Source organism: Carlito syrichta, unplaced genomic scaffold, assembly GCF_000164805.1.
Source record: "Carlito syrichta isolate Samal-C Ts95f unplaced genomic scaffold, Tarsius_syrichta-2.0.1 Scaffold305718, whole genome shotgun sequence".
Classification (NCBI taxonomy): domain Eukaryota; kingdom Metazoa; phylum Chordata; class Mammalia; order Primates; family Tarsiidae; genus Carlito; species Carlito syrichta.
The window spans coordinates 715,911-741,840 of NW_007249814.1; the positions used below are offsets into that span (position 1 = coordinate 715,911).

Here is a 25,930-nt window from a genome sequence, read left to right on the forward strand (position 1 = left end):
GGAGCTAAACACTGGGCACACACCAATAGAAACAACAGACACTGGGGACTCCCAAAAGGAGGAGAAAGGGTAAAGCGTGAGCATTGAAAAACTACCCACTGGGTACAATTTGGGTGATGGGTTCAATAGAAGCCCAAACCTCAACATGATGCAACATACCCATGTAGCAATCCTGCACATGTATGTACCTCTGAATCTAAAATAAGAAACAAAAGTATGCATCTGCGCTTATTTGCTACCTAGTAACTTCAGCTGAATTCTTTTGGAGGATGCATAGGTATATACCTACAAGTTTCTTGAGTTCTTACTGCAAGGAGCCACAGAAGTAACCATTACCTCCTTCCTTTTCAGAGATTGTGGTATGTGTGGAAACAGCTTGAAATTTTTAGTAGGGTGATATTTGGTGAGTGCCTCATTGAGAAGGTCATATTTTACCAATGTTTGAACAAAGCTGAGGGAATGATCCATGCAGAAATCCGTGGGAAGAGTATTGCATACAGAGAGGGAAGCTGGTGCCAAGGCCCTCAGGTCTATTTAAGGAATCTGTTTTATTTAAGACACAGCAAGAGTAAATCAGGGAGCAGCAGCGGTTGATGATGTCAGAGAGAGAATGAAGAGGCCAGATCACAGTAAGGTAGAGAAACCTATTGTCTGTGTGTTGACTTCTAATGTGAATACAATGGGATTCACTGCAGGATTTTAAGCAGAGGAAGGATATAAATATACATCAAAATAAAAATAAAATCTGACTGCTCTAATGAAAATATACTTTAGGGTAACAACAAGTAGAAAAAGAAGAGACTGGTTGGGGGTCATTACTATCATCTAATCAAGAAGGTGCAAGCAGTGGGGTGACCAGAAGTGGTTGGATTATGGACATCTTCTGAAGGCTGAACCAACAGGCTCTCCTGCCAGTTGGAGTGTGATTTGAGAGAAAGAGCCAAGGATGACTATAAGGATTTTCGCCTGAACAACTAGAAGGATGATGTTGTCATCGACTGGCGTGGGGAAGGCTGGATAGAGGTACAGGAGGTTTGGGAGGCTGGTAAGGAGTTTAGTTTTGACCATAAGTTTGAAAATGTCTTTGCAATGATGGTACCAGGTCAGGATATTTAAATCTGGATTTAGGAGGGAAGTTTGGGTTGCAGATATACATATGATAGCCATCCATATATCAGTGGAATTTTAGGCAAAAGAGTAGATGAGATCACCAAGGGAGTATCAAGTAGAAAAAAGAACAGGGGAGTATGCCTCCTATGATGCTCTAACCTCAAGTGACCCAGCAGATGAGTTACAGCCCACAGAGGAGCCCTTAGAAGGAGAAGCCAAAGGATTACGGAAGTAAGCAAAGTTTAAAAAAAGTACTTTAAGGAGAACAGGTCAGACTATGTTAAATGCTGGTAAAAGGGTAAGTGAGATGAGGACTGAGAACTTACCACTGGTTTAGCAACATGGAGGTCACTGGTGACATTAACAAGAGCATTTGTATTCAAGTGGTATGAGAAAAAGCCAGTCTGGAGGGGGTTTAAGAAAGCAAGAGAGAAGTAGAAGCAGAAGTGGTGCGTATAGACAGCTCTTTTGAAGCATTTTCCTAGAAAGTGGAGTAAATGAATACATAAACATATAAACAAATAAAAACAGAATGAGATGGCAGTTGGCAAGAAGTTGGGGGTGAAGAGCATTTTGTTTGTAAGATGGTAGAAATAACAGGATGTGTGTATGCCATGGGGATGATCCAGTGGGAGGGGGCAATTGGCAATGCAGGTTAGAAGAGAGAACAGTTTGAGCAAGAACCTTGAGTTGCTGAGAAGGGCTGAGATTGAGTTTGCAAATAGAGGCTTTAAATAGGAGTCAGATAGCTAAGTATTTTACTATAAGGCAGGATGTTGGACTGTGAATGCAGATACTAGTATTTTTGGGGAACAATACAGTGAATAAAGCTAATAATTTATTGATCATTTACTATGTAGCAAGCATGTAATCACAAAATAGTTAACTTTCATATGTCCTAGTTTTAGAGCTGAAGACATTGAGTTAGAGAGAGGTGTAATGACTTCTGAGGAGTGACAACAGTAGAAAAGCCCAGGCCCATCCAATTGCAACTCCTGTCCTTTTAAACATCCCATACTGTCCCAGAACTTCCAGAAATCTGTTGGATCATTTGTGGGAGCCGTGATGGCAAAACTCTAAAACCTTAATACTTTTGTAAATATCAAGCATATGGAGACAAGTTGGTTCCATATTCTATGTCACAGATGGATCGACTACATTATTCAGATTTTAATAATATTTTGTATGTGTCCCTTGATCACTTCTTAAAGTATATCTACACAGACTGCTACAGTAATTGTAAAATGGTTTTGCTAGGGAAACATCAATTTTATTGTGTGTCAGTTAAATTCAAATATCTGTAAGATATGATTTTGCCCATTTTTAGAAATCTATTTGCTAAGGGTTAAAATTAAAACTACGTTAGCTTATTAACCTTCAAACATCCCTGAAAAATCTATATTTTTTAAAATACTTGATTTTATAACTATTATAAATTAATTAAATTTGTAATTTAGTTTTGCATATACTTTGCTACCCTGAAGAAATTCTCCCCTTTCATAGACTTACACACTTTATTCTGGCGGAGCTAAACGTTTGGACAGTGAACCAATTAAGTTAGAAATACTGAAAATTCTGAACAACTATATGAACACCTCCTGCATCAATGTGCCCAGGAGAGAGCTGGAAGACAATGCTTACTTCTTTATATGAAAAAGAATACTTTCAGTCTTAATTATTCTATGCAGAAATCTTTCTAATACATTGTACACACACTCCTTTGATCTATTAAACTGAATAAAGATACTAAATTTTGCTTTTCTTTGAGGTTCAGGTAAGTCACATAAAGGAAAGACTTGCAAGGCATCTTGGTATCCGCAACTGTCCTTCATGAAGTAGTTCTAAATTACTGTACTTGATTGGAATGATTGTTTTTAAAATTTTATTTTAGCTTTTGTTTGTTTGTGCCTTCATTTTCCTGTGTCTTCCAGATTGCCAGGGCACTGCTTGCAACATATTTTTATTGCTAACATGCCTATTTCTAGTTTCTTGCAGTCTTGATGGCAAGGACAACACATGGCCAATGTGGAAGCTTTCAGGAGACAGCATAATGGCCCCAAAGATGTCCACGTCCTAATCTTTGGAACTTTTGAATATATCACCATATATGGAAAAATTGACTTTGCATATGTGATTAAGAACCTAAAGGTGGAGAGAGTATTTTGGATTCTCTGGGTCTAATCTAATTGCCTGAGTCCTTAAAAATTGATTTTTCCAACTCTGGTCATAGAGTGATATAATGATGGAAGAAAGGTCAGAGAGGTGTGACATGAGAACTCACATCTGCCATTGCTGGAATTGAAAACAGAGAAAATGAGCCAGGAATCAAGGAATTCAAGCAGCTTCCAGAAGCAGGAAAAGAGAAGGAATCAGACTCTTTCCTAGAGCGTTTGGAAAGCAACACAGTCCCACCGACACCTTGATGTGAGCTAGGGAAATCTCTATTTTGGACTTCTGATCTCCAAAATTGTAACACAGTAAATTTGTATGGCTTAAGGTCACTATGCAGTAATTGGTTACAGCAGCAATAGAAAAATAATACAGAGCTCAAGCAACATATTTTCTGAATGAATGAATGATACAGTGGAGTAATGTCTGAGCTATTCCAGGTGAAAGTAAGCTGCCTCTGCCAGAATTCTGGGTCCCCAATCTCTATCTTAAACAAAGCAGCTCAGCTTTTTTCTGTTTTATTTGTTCATGCTTCTGGGTAAGATTTTGTTTGAACAAAGGTTTCCAAGGGAAAGAAGAAAAAAAAAAATGCTTTTGGAAACCGTGGACAGAACATAGATCCAGAAAACCTCTGAGCCCCTTACCCTGACCTTAAACAAGTAAATTATCCCCTGAGTATCTGTTTCTCAATCAAAAAAGTAAGAGTAAAAATAATTTTTGCCTCACCCACCTCATTAACTGGGAGTGAGAATAAAATGGAAAGCCTATTCAAATTATAGGTGCTATGTGATTATTCATTGTGTGATTTATGGGCTTTGCATTGGCTAGGAAACCAGGGAGACAAGTGCTTCAGAAATGTTTGAGTAAAACAGTCTGAGAAAGGACTTTGTAGAGTAAATCTTCCACGAACAAAGAGTCTGACCTTAAGCACATGGATATTTCGACACTGATTTTTGGGTTCAGATGCCTTTTTCTATTTATTTTTTAGTCCTCAACTGTGTTTAGAGTAGCTTCAGTTAACAGACAATTAACTTTCAATTAAGTGAAGTATCCCAATGTATCAACAAAATATTTATCTTTGTTTACTCTTTCTTCCGTTTCCTCCAACTTCTAGAAACTCCAAGGGTATAATGGGTGTCTAAATGTGTGGGTGTGCGCACACACACCAGCACACACCCTGATGAAGATATAGTGCATAGGCAAAATGTCCCTGTGTTTGTGACTTCTGCTCTAAAATGTATCTTTTCAGTTTGGTAATTATCTCACTGTGTTTTTCTGTAACATTCTCTGAGTCTGCATACTACATTTTTCTTTGGCTACTTTGTTAGTATTGTACAACTTTTCTCTCTAGGTCACACTCATTGTGTGATAACCTCTCATTACAGGATAACCTTTCATTGCACAGACACATTAAACCAATCTTATTGTTGGCAGTTCTCAATTTGTAAATTTAGAGTTCTCAATTTGTAAATTTAGAGGCATGCATCAAAAGTGTTCCCCACAAACTCCCTACAGCACACAAAACTGCAACAACCCTTTAATCGCTAAAAGTTGCTGTCAAATTGTTTACATGACTTAAAAAGAAAAGAATAAGAAATCTGGGTGCAGTGTTAGGACTGAGGCATGGGATAATAACAGTCCTGGTAGAGAGAAGTGATATTGACTAAAATTGACTCTCAAGTAAATTCAACAGATTCATGGGGTCCTTTTCTGGGAGCAAGTTTTAACAGTGGCAGATAGTACTAGAAAGGTCATTTAAGGGAGGGGAAAAAGTTATAGAAAGATGAGGTTTAAGGTCTTGCCTAATTTCCACTTTTGTTACGAACCAACCTCAGCAGACTCCAGTGGAATACTTCCCCAGTAACCAAACCCTCCTGAACGTAGAGCTTTTCCTACAATAAAAGGCTACATGCCAAGACAAGGAGCCACAAAGCCCCCTATAGCAATCTACTTGATCTGAACATGTGTTGTGACACATAAGACACTGTAGATTCCTTTCCTTCAGTAGAAATTAACATGTGTGCAGCCCCAGAACATCAGGGAGACATATGTCGCTTAGAAAACCAGAAGATCCTAATATCCTAGACGTGGGGGGGAAAAGCCCTCTCTTTTCTCTATGAATATGAGAAGTGATTTTAAAATATTCATTGCCCAGGTCCACACTGCAGACGTCACAAAGTCAAAAAGGTCCTGAAGTGTTTGTGGAGCTCACTTTCCTTATGCACAGACCTACAAAAATGGTATTAGAACTGCCCTGAACAAAACAGCAGCTGCTGCCAAAAACAACATTCATCTTCTCTTTAATCTCGCATGCCAGCTATCGAAGCAGGCAGTTCTCTTGTAGCCCAAATGTGCTTTGGAAGAAAGCCAACTGGCTCAACCACCCAGAGCCAGGAAACCAAGCTACCAAGGCACAGGTATAGCAATTAGTCCTGAGTTCAGGTCTTCTGAGGTCATGTGAACCATATCTTTCAAAAATAAGGTTGATGGAAACCAGCAACAGGATCCTCATTGAGTGAATTACCATTTCATTCTATATGACTTCTTTTTTCAGATTTTTATTGTTTAAAATTTATCATTAAACATTATAAAGTAAATACCTAATCATCATATACAGATTCAGATTCTGCTCTAATCACTGTTTAGTAATCTCAAAGGAACAAAGGAAAAATTTAGTAGATTTGTTAATTTTTTTTTTTTTTTGAGTTGGAGTCTCACTCTGTTATTAGTGAAGCAGATGTTACAACAGCATAACTAAGTGGAACTCGAACCAGCTGGGAGTCCGAATTGGTGTGCTAAAATCTTGCAAAGATACCCTTCTACCTCCCTCCATGCAGATCTTTTTGTGAAGAAGTAAAATTAAAATATTTGATAATATAGGTGACCATTTAACATAACTGGTGAATATGTTCGTATGACAAAAACGGAAAATCCTGGAAAGGAACTGCTTAATATAAAAAGGTAGACAATGGCTTCACTATAATAGGGAATTTAAAGTTTCACTGTATTAAATCTATGGGAAAAACTGGGGTGGGGGGAATAACTTGTTGATAGACAGTCCTTGTTCTAGAGGTAAATGCTACTTAAAGGGGAAATAGCTCAAATATATTGACCCCTAATGGTCACACATAGGATAAGCAGTTTCCAGGTACTATTTCATATAGGCTGATCCTTCCATCAACCAGGTAGATATTATTACACTATTCTGCAGACGATAAAGCATGATTCAAAGAGGTTAGTTAACTTCCTTATGGTCACTCTGCTAAGAAGCTGCTGGGTTGGTTGTAAACTAAGACTTACACTTGATAGAAAGAAAAATACTAGGTCAGTCAGATAATAAAACTGATTTCATTTATAGTTAATGAACTATTAAATTTTATTTAAAATGGCTATGTTGTGAAAGGCATATAGGTTCCATTAATAGAATGCTTTTTAATTGAAACCACACATCAAGTTATTACCAGGTTGAAATAAACAAGTAGTACAGGTAAATCAAGTTATAGTTAGTTGTGGCTTTAAAGAATTTACATAGCTAGAGGGAGGGGAGAAACCAAAAAACAAAGTGATAAGTTGTTCCTTCTGGTAAAAACAAAATTGAGTGCTTTCAGACTTCTAGTAATATTATCCCAAGAGCCACTTATGCATATTTATTTATTTATTTATTTATTTATTGAGTTGGAGTCTCACTCAGTTATCCAGATTAGAGTGCAGTGGCCGCTCCCGGCCACTGCAGCCTCAACCTGCTGGGCTCCGGCGATCCTTCCGCCTCAGCCTTCCAAGTAGCTGGAACTACAGGCATGTGCTATCACACCCAGCTAATTTTTTTTTATTTATTGTAGAGATGAGGTCTCACCAAGTTTCCCAGGCGGGACTCAAACCCACGGGCTCAGGCAATTCACTCACCTCGGCCTCCCAAAGCGCGAGATTATAGGCTGAGCCACCGAGACCGGCCTATTCATTTAACAAACACATATGGAGTTACCTAATCTCTACATAAGAAACACACAAAAGAGATATGGTCATTGGTCTTAGGACACTCAAGTTACTAGAAAACACAGCAGAGTGGGAGCTTGAGAGAAGAAAGCCCCAGGAGGTACAGCTGAATCTGACTTCGGGGAATGGGGCAGTTGAGGGAGGAGCTTAGAGATAGTTTCTAGTAAAAAAAGCATTGAAGTGAGCAAGAGGTAGCCATGCCAGAGAGAGTTTGAGGGAGAAGACCCCTGAGAGAGGAACTAGAAGATGTTGACAGAAGTGAGGGAACAACATACTTTCAAAGAATTTCATGTTAATAACACCATTGGAAAACAAGTTTCAAGGGATAAGCAATAACAATTCAGACTGGAGAGATACGTAGAGGCTTTCTTGATTTTGTTAATTGATTTGGAGTTTATCTTAAAGGTAGTGGGAAGCCCCAGAAGTATTTTAAGTAGGGAAGTGTCAAGATCTGATTTAGTATCTAAAAGTTTATCAGACAGCAGAATGAAGGATGGATTGGGAGAGGGAGGGCAATGAGCTGGAGGGCAGGAGGCCAGTGAAGAGGTCACCAAGTCATCCAGAGCTGATGGATGAGAGGATCAACTAGGGCAGTGGCAGTGAGGATGGAGAGAAATGAACATGGTCAAGAGGATATGGAAATAGAATGGAAGGTTTTGGTAATGGATGGAAAGAGGGTGAGGTAAAAGGGGGAAGAATCGCAAATGAATTCCAGGTTTCTATTGGGTAGCTGGATAAAAAGTGGTACTCTTCACTGAACCAGATATATTCAAGGAGAAGTGGCAGCTGGAGTCTGTAAGTTATCACCAAAACCCACTACTATACAAGGATGATGTTCTCTCATGAACTATTGGCATAGAACTTGAGAGAAGAAGAAACCCAATACATGAGAAGGAAATTGGTTGATCCTGTAGCCAGTGGAAAAGCAAGTACTAAAGGGAGAGTACAATGCATACAATAAGGACTAACAGATATCAACATGACTGAAGAGTACCTAAGGGAGCTGATCTTGATGAGGACAGTCGCTATGGAGTTGACAGAACTAAAAGTCAGACCACAGTGGATGGACTATAGGAATGAATGAGAAAGAGGGAATCCCAAGGGTATATTACAACAGCTTGCCAGAAAAGGATAAAGAGGATAATATCTGTAAGGGCTAGAAAGTTCACTTCTGTCTTGGTAGAAAGTAAAAGTCAGCTCTGAAAGAAAGGGGCTAAAATGACAAACTAAATATTTCTCTTTCTTAAACGACCTAGGCATAGAGGACAGTGCATAAAGCTGGGTTTTAGAAGTTTTGACCCTGTGTGAAAGTGCCTGGAAAGGACTGGCACTTTAGGTTAGACTCTAGGACCTGATTGTTCAGGTGTTCAGGTTTTGCTGTTATAATTTCTAATAGAGACATACATGATAGAGTAATCATTTGTGTCAGCAGTATAGACTATTTCATTAGTAACAATGATTTTTAAATGGTTTTTTAAAAAAAGTAATTAGTAAGTCATCAATATAGCTCTTTAGCACTAAGCAAATGTGCTCAGATGCATTGTCAGATATGGTTTCACAAAGTAAGTAATCAGAGGAAGCGGCTCAGAAAATTTTCAAACAAAATTATCACACAAATTTTTCAAAAAAAAATAATAATAATAACGTGAAGAAGAGGAGAAAAAAATCCCCTAGACATTTTAGTTCACTTTATTTTAGGGATATTCCAGGTAATGACAAAATCTGTTGCTGACTCTTTTTGCCATAAGTGTGTATTTTCAAAGAAAGAAAGGGAATATCCTCCCAACATATAATTCAAAAATTCACGGTAGTTCTGAAATACACATCTTCAGTGCTCCATAAACACTGATACTCTTCGGAGAGCATTGTTCAGTCTTAGGTCAATTAATTATTCTTAAAATTGAACCACTATGTAGCTCTCCAAAAATAGCTACACAAGCGTAAGTCATAATTTATGTTATTTCAAATATGTGACGCCTCTAAAAGTGGAATTTCATGTAAATCTAAAGCTATGCAACTCTCTAAAATCCTTTGAACTACAAACAATTCAATGAAGGGAAATAAGTAGAAGTTCTAGTTGCCATCTGATCCCAAGTGCCTAAGCTGAGACAGAATGCCTGAACTTTCTAGAAATTTTTGTATTTTTCTTCTATGGATACAATTAAATGTGCTCAGGTGCATTATCAGATCAGTTACTGAGAATTCTAACGTCTGGTTTCACAGAGTAAGTAATGAGAAAGCAGCTCAGAAAATTTTCAAAGTATTTTTTTCCTCCACTTTTTTTTTTACTACATTAAAATCATCTAAATCTTTATACCATACTTAAAATGCTTCCAAATACCATCAAGACTAGTGAGAGTAAAGGCATGAGCTCAAAGCACATTCATAACCTTGATCATTTTCTCCAACACATTGGATGAAAAGTCTGGTTTACAAAGGTCGCGAACTACCTCTCCTGATTATGCAATATGTGCTTGGACATACCAACAGCCTTTTTAGTGAATTAAATAAGCTGTCAAAATGTTTCCCTCCTTCATTGAAGATAGTGCCCCAACTGAAACAAGGGGAGTCAGCTATGTTATCTTTAGAAGAAAGTGTAATTATCTGGGGTGTTAACTTTGAGTGCAAATTCCAAAGTGTCAATAGGGAATCCAAATTCCTGAGGGTTTATCTCTGGACAGTGCATTTTAGCAAACCCTCTATGTACTCTCTAGAGTCTAAGATGTGCTATTTTAGGTCATTCATGGGTGCTGTATCATTAGGGAAAACAAATAAACAAAAATGCCTGAAAAAGTATGCCAGGTTGCATTTGGTTGAAGGGCTACCTATTAGATACTCCTGATTCAGAAAAACCTGATAAAAGAGAAGTTAAGTACACTAAGAGTGGAAGATATTGTGTACTGTCTCTCTTAGCATATCAATCTGCACTACTGTGGCTAGAAAGCTAAAAAGTCAATTTCTCAGATGCTCTTTAAGTTAGCTAGGGTTGTAGATGGGACTTAGGTTCTGCCAATCAGGCACAACTCTGCAAGATTTCACATGAGAAGGAAATACTCGAGAAGAGAGGCTGGCTGCAAAATGGCATGCATTTTGTTGGCTTGGGTGGTACCAGGGGTTGCAAGACCTGGCAGTCAGCAGCAGCAACAGCGTCCTGCACTGGCTGCAACAACTTTACAGACTGCAGTGAACTTTTAACTGGGTTCTGAGTGCTGGGGGTATTCTGGAAGTTCAGCCCACATCCTGCTCCTCCAGCTCTTCCAATGGTCTTATAAGTCATAGAATGCACTTCAATGTACCCCTTACTGTTTTAAACTAGTTAGAGTGGATTATATTTTCTGCAATTGAAACCCAAGCAAAACTGAAAGAAAAAAGTGAAGTTATTATGCATTTATTTCTCATAAACATTGGTCTAAACTTTCCTTAGGAATTTTCCATCTGTATTCCATAATCCAAACTGTAAAATAAGGGGAGCAATTTTTGATTGGCAATCCATCATTGTTTTAATGCAATTCTAACACTTGAAACACAGCAAAGCATTTACCTTTGACATGCCTGGAACAAGTTGCTCTGGTAACAGTACATTTCAATGCAGGTTCATTGACATGCCTGGGACATGTCTCTCTGATAACAATACTCTTCAATTACACGTTCAATGACATGCCCAGGACATGTTGCTCTGGAAACAATACACTTCAATTGCAGGTTCATTGCTTATGAAGGCAATGATGCTTGAAATAGAAGAATATCATCAACATGAGACATGTATTCAAATCCTGATTATATCACTTTACATTTCATAATCCTGAACAAATTATGTAACCTCTCTGAAACATAGCATTCTAATAGTGATAACATGTCTTTGAAATTTTGAAAAAATTAAATAGGACAGTGTCATGTAAAGCACCCACAAGAGGACTGACAGGAGATCATTATATCCCTATTAAGCTACAATTATTATTTTATCAATTATGGTTACTAATTAGTTAGCTATAGCTAGCTTAGTTAGCTGTAGTTACTTCATAATTAAGGTTATAGTTATTATTTAACGTATTTTTACTAATCCTTTAAATGTTGAATTCTAAAAGCTGTACTAATAGCGAATGACACAATCCCATTTAAAAATTATTTTATTATTAATTGACATATGCTAACTGTAGAAAATCCCATTTATATTTTGCCTACTTCATAGATTAAAGATCAGCACAGAAAGATGATAGAAAGTGGTTGTAAATTGCCTCTGAGCTTGGACTTGGTATAGCACTCCCAAAGCAGGTGGGCCTTTTTCTACCTGATGTAAAAGTAAGAACTGATTGTTTGGGCAATGGGTGAATGTTAACCTAAATAACAGAGTTTCAAAAGTCAACTTTAACTTCGGTAATAAACCCACAACAACTTTAGAAAACAGGGTGTTTACTCATGAACAGAGAAATGGTATGGAATAGGGGGCTGGGAAACATCGACCCTGGAATCAGACTGTTCATATTTTAATTTCTACTTTGACACTTGCTATCCTTGTGGCCTTTGGAAAGTTATTTAATCATGTGGAACCTCAGGTTCCTCATCTGTAACATGGGCATAATAATAGAACCTACTTCACTGACTTGTGGAAGACTTGAGTTATGCATTTAAGGCATACAGTATAGTACCCGACAAAAGCATGCCCTCAAAATGCTCACCGTGACTATTATCACTACTTTCTTTTCCACCACATCCAGAACAAGCATCTTCAGTAACATGTCCAAACTTGAAGGATGGCGGTTCAAGTCAACAATCTGGGCACCATCCTTGATTCTTCCTGTTCTCCGATTTTCACATCTGTCAAGTCCTATTCATATTTTCCAGTAACAAAGTAAATCCTGAAACACTTCTTTCCACCTCATCTTGTACCACTTCAGCTTCTGCCAGACTCCACCACTCTTCCTTTTTTTTTTTGAGTCAGAGTCTCACTTGTCACCCAGGCTGAAATGCAGTGGCATACTCACAGCCACTACAGCCTCAATTTGCTGGGCTCAGGTAATCCTACCACCTCAGCCTTCCAAGCAGCTGGAATCAGAGGTACATGCCACCATACCTGGCTAATTTTTTTAAAAAAATTTATTGTGGAGATGAGGTCTCACCTAGTTGCCCAGGCTGGAACCCTGGACTTAGGCAGTCCCCTCGCCTCCACCTCCCAAATTGCTGGGATTACAGGCATGAGCCACTGCGCCCAACTTCTCCACCACTCTTAATGGAAGTTTACAAGGCTCTTCTAAATAGCCTTTTTTGCTTTCACACTTGATGCTCACAAGTGTGTTATGGGAATATATAAAACGTCATCACCTGCTTAAAATCTCCCAATGTCTTCCCATTATATTTGCAATAAGACTTGAAAACCTAACCAAGGCCGACAGGATCGGATAACACATAGGCTTGCCCAAACTCCATGGTCATGTATAAGCAAGCCCTGTCTTCCCTCCATGTTCCAGCCACTCTGGGCTCCTCTGTGTTCCTGAGACACCAAGAAGGTATTCCTGACTTGCTGCTGCAATCCTGCTATCTCCTGGGCTTTGCCAATGGCAAGTCCTTCTCATCATTCAAGACTCAGTTCAAACACCAGCCTTCTCAGAGGAGTCTTCCCAGGTAACCTGTCCTAAGGAGTCCCTCACATTGCAACCTATCACAGTCATTTCTTATTACAGGCTCACACCTGTAATCCCAGCAATTTGGGAAGCGGAGGCGGGAGGTTTAAGACCAACCTGGGCAGCACAGTAAGACCTCGTGTCATTAAAAATAAATTAGCTAGGCATAGTGGTATGTACCCCTAGTCCCAGCAACTCAGGAGGCTGAGGCTGAAAGATTGCCTGAGTCCAGGAATTCAAGGCTGCGGTGAGCTATGGTTGGACCATTGAACTCTAGCCTGGGTGACAGAGTGACTTTGCATTCCCAGAAAATATCTTGATAACCCAATTAGTCTCCTCTTATCATCTCTTTTTCCCAACAAGAATTTACATGGTGTGAGAATGAGGATTATATTATTCTCATGCAATGTTCTTATCTCTAGCATCTTGATCTGGTCCTTATTCATAGGACATGCTTCTTCACATTTGTGGACTGCACACATTGCTAACTGCTACTAAATTATCCATAACAATGCTCCTTCCATCAAATTCGCATCAAAAAACAGCCCATTATGGTGACAATATCTAAACTATTTGAATAGAGAATAAACCCAGGTATACCGAATGGGGCAGAAATGACATCTGGATCATGTAGGATTCAAGCCTCAGCAGATGGTGTACATATTTACATAATGGAATTGCAACTTCACCAACAAAAATTTTGCTCATTATCTGTCTCCTGAACTTGAGCATGAGAACCGTAAGGCTCCATAAGGGACTTTCAGTACCTCACAACTTTGTCCAAAGTGGTTAAGGCAATGCCAGGTACAGAGAAACCCATTATAAATCTTTTTAGAAAGAGAATGAGCATAGTGGCTCACACCTGTAATCCCAGCACTGTGGGAGGCTGAGGTAGGAGGATCGCTTGAGGCCAGGGCTTCAAGACCAGCCTGGGGGGGGAAATAGCTAGGCACGGTGGTACATGACCCTAGTCCCAGCAACTTGGAAGGCTGAGGCTGAAGGATCACCTGAGCCCAGGAGTTCAAGGTTGCAGTGAGCTATGACTGGAGTATTGAACTCCATCCTGATGACAAAAGGAGACTCTATCTCAAAGTATAAATATTTTAAATTTACTGCAGGACAATGTCTACATTCTAGGTCTGTAGGGTATTGTTTGTGTTTTAACAGTGTTATCTATATAGCACTGTATAATATTAATAATAATATTAATAATATATGGAGGATTATAATATTATTATTAATATTAATAATATACACATACGAGGACAAACAGAAAAGTTTTGCTCATCAGTTGAGTATAAATCATTGTCATACTTATCACTCTTGGGCTCAATAACTGCTAAATCCTAATGATGACAATTAGCTAAATGCTTCTCAGTTTGAATATTTAACCATTTTCTTTGTAACTTTAATACTTCTCTAGGTCCTCATAAGTAGAAAATTGGTATGTAAAGCTGAGGGTAGATGGTAATCTCCATGAAGAGCAGGGTAAGACAACTGTTTTGTTTAATGCTGTATCTCTAGCGCCTTGATTGTAGTAAATGCTAAATAAATAATTTTAATGAATGAACAGCCATTGGAAAATGCCTCTCCTGGTAGATGTGGTGCAAGTATGATAAATTAAAGTGCTGACCTTGCTGCAAAATCTCAGAGTTTCCTTTCTGAAGGAACTACTTTATTGGTTAAATGATATTAAAAGTCAAAAAACAAAACACTAGCAATGCCTCACAGACCTGGAATGTGGACACTATCTTGAAGTAAGTTCAACGGAAGGTTCTGAGGAGTCTGTAATTCCACACCACTTTAGAATTCAGTGTAATATGCAACTTTCTCCCTAGTTCCCCAATGAACTGCAATCCATCAACATTTCTGAAGCAGCCATTCATAAAAATTACTCATGGTGAGTCTCAATTGGAAACGCACACAGGGAATAAGACTCCATTTGGAAGCAGGCATATCTAGAAGTGCTCACATAGGTTACGCTTTTAAATGATAACTTTACCTCTTCCCAAAGCACAAACTCTTATCTGTCTGTCATCTTTACTAAAGCAGGCAAAACAATGCTCATAAACCTAAGTCCTTGACAGGCGCCGTGGCTCACACCTGTCATCCCAGCACCTTAGGAGGCCAAGGCAATAGGATTGCCTGAGTCCAGGGGCTTGAGACTAGCCTGGACAACTTGGTGAGACCTTGTTTCTATAATAGATTAAAAAAAAAATTATCTGGGTATGGTAACGAGCACCTGTAGTTTTAGCTTCTTGGAAGGCTGAGACAAATGATTGTCCGATGCCCAGCAGGTCGAGGCTGTGGTGGCTGTGGTGAACTTACCACTGTACTCCAGCTGGGATAACAGAGTAAGACTCCGATTAAATAAATAAATAAAATGGAGTCATTTTATTTATTTTATTTTATTTTATTTTTTTTAACTGGCCAGATCCATTCCTACCTTGACCAAAGTACAAAACTAGCTACTTTTTCTCCAGGGTCATGTTGGCATGGTGTTGATGTTCCCTTGTCATGTGACTTGTCTGCAAGATACAGAAAATTGCATGCCAGACTATTCATGAGCTAACCCTATGACTCTTCTCCACCTTCTTCAAAATAGGCTGTACCATTGGGTTTCCATGCTAATAATCATGACCAAGTGGCAAGTTCTTTTATTAGAATTCTCCATGAGATTCACAGAGTTATGCCTTGCATTCTCTATCATACTACTGTTTAGGAAGAGTCTCCCAATGCATTAGAGGCCAACTGCCAGGGCTCACATCTGTAATCCCAGTGCTTTGGGAGGCCGAGGTGAGAGGATTGCTTGAGGTCAGAAGTTTAAGATCAGTTTGGGCAACAGAATAAGACCCAGTCTCTACCCCCACCAAAAAAAATTAGCCAGACATGGGGGCACCAGCTCGTAATCCCAGTTACTTGGGAGGCTGACATGGGGAGATCTCTTGAACCTAGAAGTTCGAGGCTGCTGTGAACTATGATCACGCCACTACACTTCAGCCTGGGAGACAGAGTGAGATACATTTAAAAAATAATTTACAAAATGAATAAATCGGAAAGTATATAAATGAATTCATCAGTGAAAGGAAGGTATACAACAGAAGAAAAAAAGGAAATGACTTTTTACAATATATCAGATAGAAGTAGTGGCATCATATTATTATTGTTACTTTAAAAGTCTCTGAGTTAACAATCTTCTAGGTAAACATAAATTGTTTTTTGCTCTGAAGTTTATCCTCCAAGTAGACTTGGGGAGATTACCAATTATGTTTCCCAGCTGTAAACAAAAGAAGACTATGAAAAATGTGCCTCAAGGCTTCAAGTCTTTACTCTTAGCATTGTTGGGGGAAAAGAAGAAAGGAACTTCCTTCTCTAGGCAGGAGAGAGGGCAAGTGGGTAACCATTTCAAGATAATCCTTTGAGCTTCTTTTCAAAGCAGCTGCTTTGCTGAGGAATAAAAAGATGATGGAAGAACAAATGTAAACAGGGAGGCTGTTTGAATAGCACAGTGAGGATCTCACCATATGGGAGGGGATGGGTACCCACTTCCTCAGGAAATGAGGAGAAGGCCTCAGGAGCAGCCTTCTCAGTGAAACTGAAGAAACGCACTTCAATGGCCGTGTGTCTCGATTGCCAAATCTGCACACACCGTTTCACACAACCACTTCACTGCTCAACTTTCATATGCAATCTCTTCTTCTCATTTCTGGTCTTTCGAAGATTTTTAAATTTTTTTTTAGTTGAAGTCTCACTTTGTCACCCAGGTTGGAGTGCAGTGGCACACTCACGGCCACTGCAGCCTCGACCTGCTGGGCTCAGGCGATTTTTCAGCCTCTCCCTTCCAAGTAAGCTGGAACTACAGGCGTGCACCACCACGCCCGGCTATTTTTTTTTTTTTTACTGTAGACACAAGGACTCGCCAAGTCGCCTAGGCTGGTCTTGAACTTGTGGATGCAGGTGATCCTTTTGCCTCTGCCACCCAACGTGCTGAGATGACAGGTGTGAGCCACCACATCCAGCAATCTTTTGGAGAGTTTGTTTGCAAACTGAGGCAGGAGGTAAACTTTGCTCTTTGTGATATAATTATATAGAATTTGAAAAGTTTTACTGGTTCAATAAATGTTAACCTTTCGGTTTTACACTTAAAACCAAAAAGTTCACCTAATTAAAAAAAAAGTTAAATAGTCCATGCTACGAGGTTGCATAATTTACTTCAGAGCACTCTATAATATTATATCATAAAACAGTAGTATTATTGCCTTGGGTCACTAAAAGAATGGCTTCCAATTACACACAAAATTTGAAAAGATCACTTCTTGTGAATCCTTCCCCAAATTTCTTCTTCCACACTTAAATAATCTCTGATCTAAAGTACTGAAACACTCTTTTTGCTAAACTCCTTAACCCTATCTATATTAAATATATAACTAACATTCGGATGGAACCACCTAAGCCCTCTAAAAATGCTGTATTTCTGTCTTTCAACACTTTGTAGACAAAGACATCAGTATCCAAAACCACACAACATCCTGTGCTTGTCTATTGCACTGGCTACCTATTAACCAGCACAGACTGTGAACAGAAAATATTAAAGGAAACATCTTGAATGTGAGTGAGCTGGGGAGGAATAATTCATTGGCTATATTTACTGAATTATTATGTATCAAAAAAAAACTTTAGACAATGACAACAGTACTAGAACCAACCAAGGGATCAGAAACAAATAGATCAGGTTTGATGACTGACAGTTGTAGGATGCTGAGCAACGTGCCCAACCTCCATGAGCCCACATTCCTCATCTGTAAAATGGAATAATCACTATGCCCTCATAGGTGGGAAGAATTAGGGAAGATAAAGTATGTAACACATTTAGCTCAAGACCTGGCACAGAGCATAAGCATCAGAAATCAATATTTTCTTTATCATCATCAACAGTACTCTGTCCTAAAATCCTCTGTGGCTCTAATTTAGCCCCTGTATATATCTTGAATGAGAGAACTCTGGCTGGGCACAGTGGCTCATGTCCATAATCCTAGCACTTTGGAAGGCTGAGGCAGGAGGATTGCTTGAGTCTAGGAGTTTGAGATCAGCCAGGGCAGCATAGTGAGACCTCATCTCATTTTTTTAAAGTTCCAATTGGTATTATTTCCTTAAAGAATGGCAAGCAACTGCCTCACTCTCTTCTTTTTTAATTTCACTGCCTCCGATCTCTTTTACCATCGAAGTGACCCATTTATCATTTCTCTTTCCAAGGAGAACTATGTCAGAACATATATGTTTGTGTAGGGCAGTGTTAGGTGTTACAGGCACAGTTACATGCGTCTCCTATTGATCTTAATGCGTAACAGTGACATTCTAAAGTTCCTCCTTCCTTCCAAGCACTCTGCTTGGTGCCAACCCGTGTGTCAACTGAGGTTGGCAGGCATAAAATCATTACATGCCCAGATCCATGCTTAGAATGCTGATAGATGGATGCCTTCCTTCAAAGATATATCTGGCATGATTCAATCAACTCACAGTTTGGTTCAGAAAATATTTATCAAGATTTTGGTGCTGTGCCACTAGCTTGGGATACCAATGTGAGGCAAGTTATCCTGGTTAGCAAAAAAGATAATTTCAATACAATGTGACTTTCTAGAGAAGAAGCCGTCTAATTTAGACAAATGAAGGGGCTGCTAGGGACTTGGAGACCAAGAGAAGCCTAGTGGGCCTGTCACTGTGTGCAGTGAGGTGACGCTGGAATGAAATTTACCACTCAGGGAGTGGTGGAGATAAACACCAGCCAAACCACAGAGGATCTTGTACAGTGTGCCAAGCGTTTGGACTTTACCCTGTATGTAACGCAGTCAGTGGAGGGTTTATAATGCAGTCAGTGGAGGGCAATGGCATTGTCAGAATTTGTTTATAACTTGAGATTGTGTGTGTTGAAAAGAGTCTTTAAAATGATAGAATCTACCCTTCGTTTTGTTGGAAAATGACATGGGCATTCTCAGAGGGACTAAGCCACACTCCAACACAGAGCCGCACACCTGAGTTTAGAACATGGATCTCCTATGCTGTCAACAAGTTCTCCTTCTCACTTTCTCACACTCAAATGCCAGGACACAAATCTTCAGGGAAAGATGCAAAACCAAGTCCCCTTTTCAGATAAATCTCATCCTAAATAATGCACAAAAATCATACATGCCAATATTTCGCCTCATTCTCTTTTGGCCCTTAAAAGAAAGGACTTGTTCCTTTTTTTTTCCCTCAGTATCTAAAGATTTTACATCTGTTTAGTCTTGGCATAATTGTGTTAGATCCTATGAACTGAACCGAAAATTACTTCACACATTCCTGGTTTGGTAAATTCATCACTGAGGTATCCATAGTCAAAGATTCAATCAAGAAACCTTTAGAAACAAATTTTAGATTATAAAATGTTGGAAACTAGGAGCTGTTTTCTCTCTTTCACAAGTGCTTTGAACAAGTCAGCCCTCCATCAAAAGGCACATAACAGTTTAATGTTCTGTCGAAGAATGGAATGCTTGTTTACCTGAGGTAATGGACTGATAAAAGTAACTTGCATTTATCTTGATTGATACAAAACTTACTTGAAGATTAACCTGGACAATCAAGCCCTTAACTCTCATCAGACTCACCAACAAGAAAATAAAAACTGAATTTGTAATGGAAACATTTTCAAGCTGTTGGTTCTACACACTTATTAAATTCAACACACGTAAAAATAAAATAAACAACAACAATAAATCTTCTAATGCAAAATGCATTTTATTTGAAAACAACTAACATTTACTGAGATTTTTCTGGTATCTGTCCTGGTACTAGTTCTTCTCATGTAGTAGCTCATTTAATTCTGATAACCACCTTAGGAGTTAGATCTTATTATATACTTCATTGCACAAATGAGAAAATCAGAAAGTAAGAAGAATTAAGTGACTCAAAGTCATACAATTTGAGGACATGATGCCAGATCTATGGGTGTCCAAAGCTATTAATAATCACACTATTCGAAAAGTAACTTGAGCCTTGTTTTGGAAGACATTAAGAAACATACAGGTTTCATATGTTTGGAACGGTTACGTTTTTCATCACTCAAGGCTTAGAACAAAAATACAACCTCTGAGTAGGACAGTATAGTATAGTGTACTCCATTACTTACTCTCTTGACTTTGACTTGTGAGGCAGCCAAGATGTGTGTCAGCTTCCTTAGCTACAAGAGGGATGCTGACCCCTGTCCAAACCCTTGATTAATCTGTTAGTGGTTACACAATTCCATTTCCCATAATCACCCAACCCATAATTTCACTTGCTTCTCAGTGACAACAGGTTTTCGATTCTTAAAGTCATCTTACCAAAAATAAACAGACCCACAGCAGACAATCTAATGCATACTGATGTATTTGCTTGCATAATCCTTTCCCTAAAGATTACTGATACCACCTACTGAGTATCACTTTCCAAGTCAGGCCATTTCCATATATTATCTCATTTCATTCTTGTAGTCTACCATCTATGTATGATTAACCTTATTATTCCATTATACAGATGAAGATATTGAGGACCAGAGAAATAAAATAAACTCCAGAAGACAGGATACTCAACAAATGGGTCTTTAGCTGAGCTAGAGATATGAAGAACTGAATCAAGTTATTATATTTTTGATGAAGGCAAAATGTAAGCTCTGTTAATAAATAAAAGAAAGATTTAAATGAAAAAAAAAAAAAGAAAGTAAATAACCCGTCACGGTCATAATAATAGAGCTCAGATTTAAGCCTCATTCTAACTCCAAAGCCCAAATTCATTCTAGTCCATACAAAACCAATGAGTCAATGCTTTGCACAAACATAATTTAGTGCTTAATAGTACAGCAAGAGGGACGGGTGTGGTGACTCAAGCTGTAATCCAGCACTTTAGGAGGCCAAGGCAAGAGGATTGCCTAAGCTCAGGAGTTCGAGACCAGCCTGGACAATTTGGTGAGATCTCATCTCTACAATAAATCAAAAAATAAGCCAGACATGGTAACACATGCCTGTAGTTCCAGCTACTTGGAGGGCTGAGGTGGAAGGATCGCCTGAGCCCAGCAGGTCGAGGCTGCAGTGGCCATGAGAGTGCTACTTCACTCCATCCTGGGCAACAGAGTAAGATTTCAATTAAAAAAAAAATAGTATAGCATGAAAGCATGTTTAGTCTAAAAAATATTTTTTACAGTATTAAAATTCTATCAGTGACATAAACTAGGATACGACATATTTCTAGGTTAAAAAAAGAAAGGGAAGGAATAAGAAAAGGAGAAGAAAAGAGTGAGGAAGAGAGAGAAGGAAGCTGCAAATTATTATTCTTCCATTTTACAGAAGGTTAAGAAAAGGTTAAGTAAAGTTAAATAAATTGCCTAAGACTCCATGGCAAACTGGAGTCAAGAGCCAGAGGTAAAAGCGAGTTGCTTTCAAACAAAAGTTATGCTCTTTCTGTTCTCCCTTGAGAAGCGCCTGCATGTCTGTAGATACTGAAAACAACTTCTTCACCCATTCAGGAAAAAGTAGGGACTCAATGTTTCAAAATGGGACGTTCTCATGTTCTGTCCCCCCAATCTAAGAGCTGAGCACACAGGGTCTGGACGCAGATTGCCTGGCTCATAGGCCAGCCTTGCCATATATTAGTGCTGTGACCTTGGCACGTGATAGAAAGAGGTAACTTTGCTCTAGGTAAACATGCTTGTGATTATAAATACATACATTTTGCTTCCCCCCCCACCACCACAGTGCTTGCTGAAGTAAGGAATAAAAATAATGGAATAACTCAGGTCCAAAGTGAATTTGAGGCTTGAGTTATTTTGATAAATTGCTTCAACTTTCCTTTCACTCTAGCAGTGGACACTGCAATTATAGTCACTTCTTTTTTTCTTTTTAAGTCAAGGTCTCACTATTGCCCAAGCTGTAGTGCAGTGGCATGATCATGGCTCATCGCAGCCTCAACCTCCTTGTTTCAGGCAATCCTTCCACCTCAGCTTCCTGAGTAACTGCGACTACAGATGCACACCACCATGCCCCGCTAAGTTTTAAAGTTTTCTTTTGTACAGACACAGCCTGGCTATGTTGCCCAGGCTGGTCTTGAACTCCTAGGCTCAAGCGATCCTCCTGCCTTAGCCTCCCTAAGTGCTGGGATTACAGATGTGAGTCACTGCACCTGGCTTAAAGTCAAGTAGTCATTACTACGGATAAGCATGACATTACCATTTGTTTAATGCTAATAGCAATAATTTATTTAGTATTTTCTTTGTAGGAGGCACTGGACTAAGTGCTTTTTTGTGGATTACTTTATTTAATCTTCATAGCCACCTGTGAGAAATATACTGTTCCTCATTATGTTTCACAGATGGGGAAACTGAGACTCAGAGGTTTGTGTGCTTAGCCAACCATAGCAGACCATCTGACTGCAGAGTCAACCACGCCTCTGTTCTACTGTGTCCCTCACATGCATTCAGATACTACCAGGACTTTCTAGCTAACACTTTCACTCGCACTAAACTGCTGTTGAGTAAGTTACAAGGTGATGTGGTTGATAAGAATTCTCTGACGGTCATTTGTTTTAAAAAATTGTAACATTAATACAGAAAATAATTTTTTATTATGAATGCAGTTGGATTGACAAGGTATTACAAAGCAAAGGTCACAATATAAGTTGTTGGTGGCTTTAAAATGCAGACATAAGTTTAAAGACATTATTATTAAATAGTTTTATAATAAGATCATAGACATTAAAACTATTTTCAAAACAGCATGCAAATTGATAAAAGTATCTCTGATGTATCTTGCCATTTTTAAGAAATGATTTTGAAACACAATTTTAAAATATTTTTAGGTATGCCCTCTGCCAACAAAGTACTGCTCTATTTGAAAGATAGCAAGATTTTGGCAGGATGCTAATTCTGAATTCCATAAAGCAAAACGACATTTTTACAGTTTACAATCATTTATAACGGTCAGGTGAGTCAGGCATATGGTTTCCAGTTAACCTAGAGGAGACTGGGGTGGGAGAGGTGGAGAGGAAGCCCTGGTTCCCTGCCTTGAGGGAGTGTTGCTTTTCTACAACCAACCACACCTCTTGGCAGTAGGAGGAGTGTAGGGTCAGAAGCAACTTGTCACTCAACTGGAAGACTAGGGGTCACCTGCTCTTAGCCTTCCAGCTATAAGATTAAAGCATTGCTGGGCGTGGTGGCTCACTCCTGTCATCCCAGCACTTTGGGAGGGGGGGAATGAGAGGATTGCCTGAGTGCAGGGGTTCGAGACCAGCCTGGGCAATTCGGCGAGACTGCATCTCTACAATAAATCAAAAAATTAGCTGTGCATGGTGGTGCACACCTGTAGTTCCAGCTACTTGGAAGGCTGAGGTGCAAGGATCACCTGAACCCAGCAGGCCGAGGCTGAGGTGGCCATGATCATTGTGATCATTCCACAGCATTTCAGCCTGGGTGACAGAGTGAGACTCTGACTCAAAAAAAAAAAAAGAGATTAAAGCATCATCATCATCTCCACACACAAATTCAAAAAGAAAGAAAGGGAGGAAGGTAAGAAGGAGGAAGGGAGGGAGGGAGGAATAGAAAAGAAAGGAAAGAAAAGGAAAGGAAAGAAGGAAGGAAGGAAGAAAGGAAGGAAGGAAGAAAGGAAGGAAGGAAGAAAGGAAGGAAGGAAGAAAGAAAAGTTCAAGACTTACAAGCTATATGTATATGCATACATGTCTAAATAGTGGTGCCTTACACTGTAGTGATTAAGAGAAATCTGGTTGAGATGTCAACAGACTTGGCATCAAATCCAAGTTCTTCTGCTTACTTGTACTCTTTTTATCTTAATATAGGGCAAATTTTCTAAATCTCCATGAACTTTGATTTTTCTTTTTTAGTTGTTAAAAAGGTGATGTCAGCCGGGCTCGGTGGCTCAGCCTGTAATCCTGCACCTTTGGGAGGCTGAGGTGAGTGGATTGCCTGAGCCCGCGGGTTCGAGACCCGCCTGGGCAGCGAGACCTCATCTCTACAATAAATCAAAAAAAAAAAAAATCAGCTGGGCATGGTAATGCATGCCTGTAATTCCGGCTACTTGGAAGGCTGAGGCGGAAGGATCGCCGGAGCCCAGCAGGTTGAGGCTGCGGTGGCCGGGAGCGGCCACTGCACTCCAGACTGGGTGACGGAGTGAGACTCCGACTCAAAAAAAAAAAAGGTGATGTCAATAATAATACCCACTTCACAACACCATTTAGCTGGAATCAAATGAGACATACCTGTGCAGTTTGTGGCATGGCGCTTCATCTGTGGTGAGCAATCGACAGATACTGACTTATTTGCTAGTCTTATTAGTTCCTTATTTAATAAGCTGCTCATTCACTTTTTAAGCAGCTTGTCTTCTGGCCTTTTTTGTATAACTGTTTCCTTTCACAGAAAGGTATGGGAGATAAAATTGGGAAAACATTTTTGTTTAATTTGGTAAGAGTGTTGTTGAGTGTTAAAGAAAACAGATAACGTACGAATAAGAGAGGTAAGCTATTAGTTTCTTAGGATTACTCTCTTTATTAAAGCCCTATAACCAAAGCCAGAAATTACTAACACTGAATTTACCTCTTATAGTTTATGAATCTGTGTAATGTTCCATGACTTGCTATTCTAGCAGAGAAGGAAATGATGATCTATAAAGTGCCAGTTGTTGTGACATGAGACAGTCTCTAACTCTTTTAATCTTCCCTTCAATACTACTGCAAGATAGGTGCTTCTGTGCCCATTTTAAAGACTGGGAAAGTGAAATTTAGAGAGAAAAAACTCACTGAGAGTTAGTAAGTGGCAGAAGCAATACTACATTTCATCTCTAACTCAGTTCCACTTTTGCTATTTTTTCACATGGACTTCAGTTTCACTTAGTAAATGATGTTGCATATTCACTAAAAATTAGCCCCGTGAATGATGAACAGAGTAGCCTAATAGACCTGTTATGATTTCTAGAATTCTGCCATAAAAAAGGAAGAAAAGCTTGTAAGAAATGTATCAGTACCTCATAACCTAAACCAGGCCTTCATTCTTCCCTCAACGGTCCATGTGTATTTACTGACCAGCTAGTAGGAGCCACTCTGCGAGAAAACTATGATCATGAAATTTTTGTTGTCCACATCCTATTCCTGGCAGCTGTTTTTAATATGTGAATTGCATTTGTTTTTGATTCAATGTTCTTGTACACGGAATGTGTATCTTTGAACAAGCCACATGGATGCACTGTGGCTGTGCCAGCTGAATCTCTCTGGATGATAATCTTGGCAATAAATACCCGGAATTGGCAAGGAAAGGCCTTAGTTTAGTTTCCTCATCTGTGAAATGGGATTTAAAATATAATACCTAACTCCCAGAGGAAAAGTTCTATGAATTCATTAATTTTGGAGCTGTTTTCTACTAAATGTTATTTTGGCATATCTATTATCAGGATGGTTTGATTTTATAAAACAATGGTGGAAGTTATTTACAAGGGCCACATATTTAAATGTCAAACCCTTGTCAAGTGTTTCAGTGAATTTCATTCCTTCACACTGAATCATTTATGTGTGACATGTATACAAAAGTAAAAATGCAAACAATAAATGGCCAAATCAGACTTGGATTTAAAAGTCTAACTGTTTAAAAAATTAAAATGAATGTAAGAGGCATAGAACTGGTCCGCATACTGTGAGCATTATATAAGGACTTAATATCAGAAGCTAATTCTAATTTTAAATTAAAATTCTTTACAGCTAAACGTACATATTAATAAAATAAACCAAAATCAAATCAGGTTAATAAATGCCTAAACATCATAAAAAAGACCTAAATTTCAGATTTAAAAAAACCTAAAAAACAGAGAGGCATACCATTTTAAGTATTGTTAAGGCATAGAGTACTATAACATCAGTACATTACAAACAGGTACTAAAGTTGTAAAAACATGTTCCTGGGCAGAGGTTAAGAATTGAAAAAAAAGCTGGGCTCGGTGGCTCAGCCTGTAATCCCGCGCCTTTGGGAGGCTGAGGTG

The 25,930-nt window shown here is 38.9% G+C and overlaps 1 protein-coding gene across 5 annotated transcripts in view; it reads right to left on the reverse strand.

Annotated features, from left to right (window-relative positions):
• The window catches only part of KITLG (KIT ligand), a 169,933-nt gene that overhangs the window by 135,838 nt on the left and 8,165 nt on the right, over positions 1-25,930 (reverse strand). The window contains exon 1 of one of the 5 annotated variants that reach the window (XM_008062472.2): positions 10,814-10,897. The exons of the other annotated variants lie outside the window; for them this stretch is intronic. Coding sequence (XP_008060663.1) covers positions 10,814-10,822 — 9 coding nt within the window. The 5' untranslated portion in view covers positions 10,823-10,897. Of the gene's footprint in view, positions 1-10,813; positions 10,898-25,930 lie in introns of those variants that run through there. 5 annotated transcript variants of the gene reach the window in all.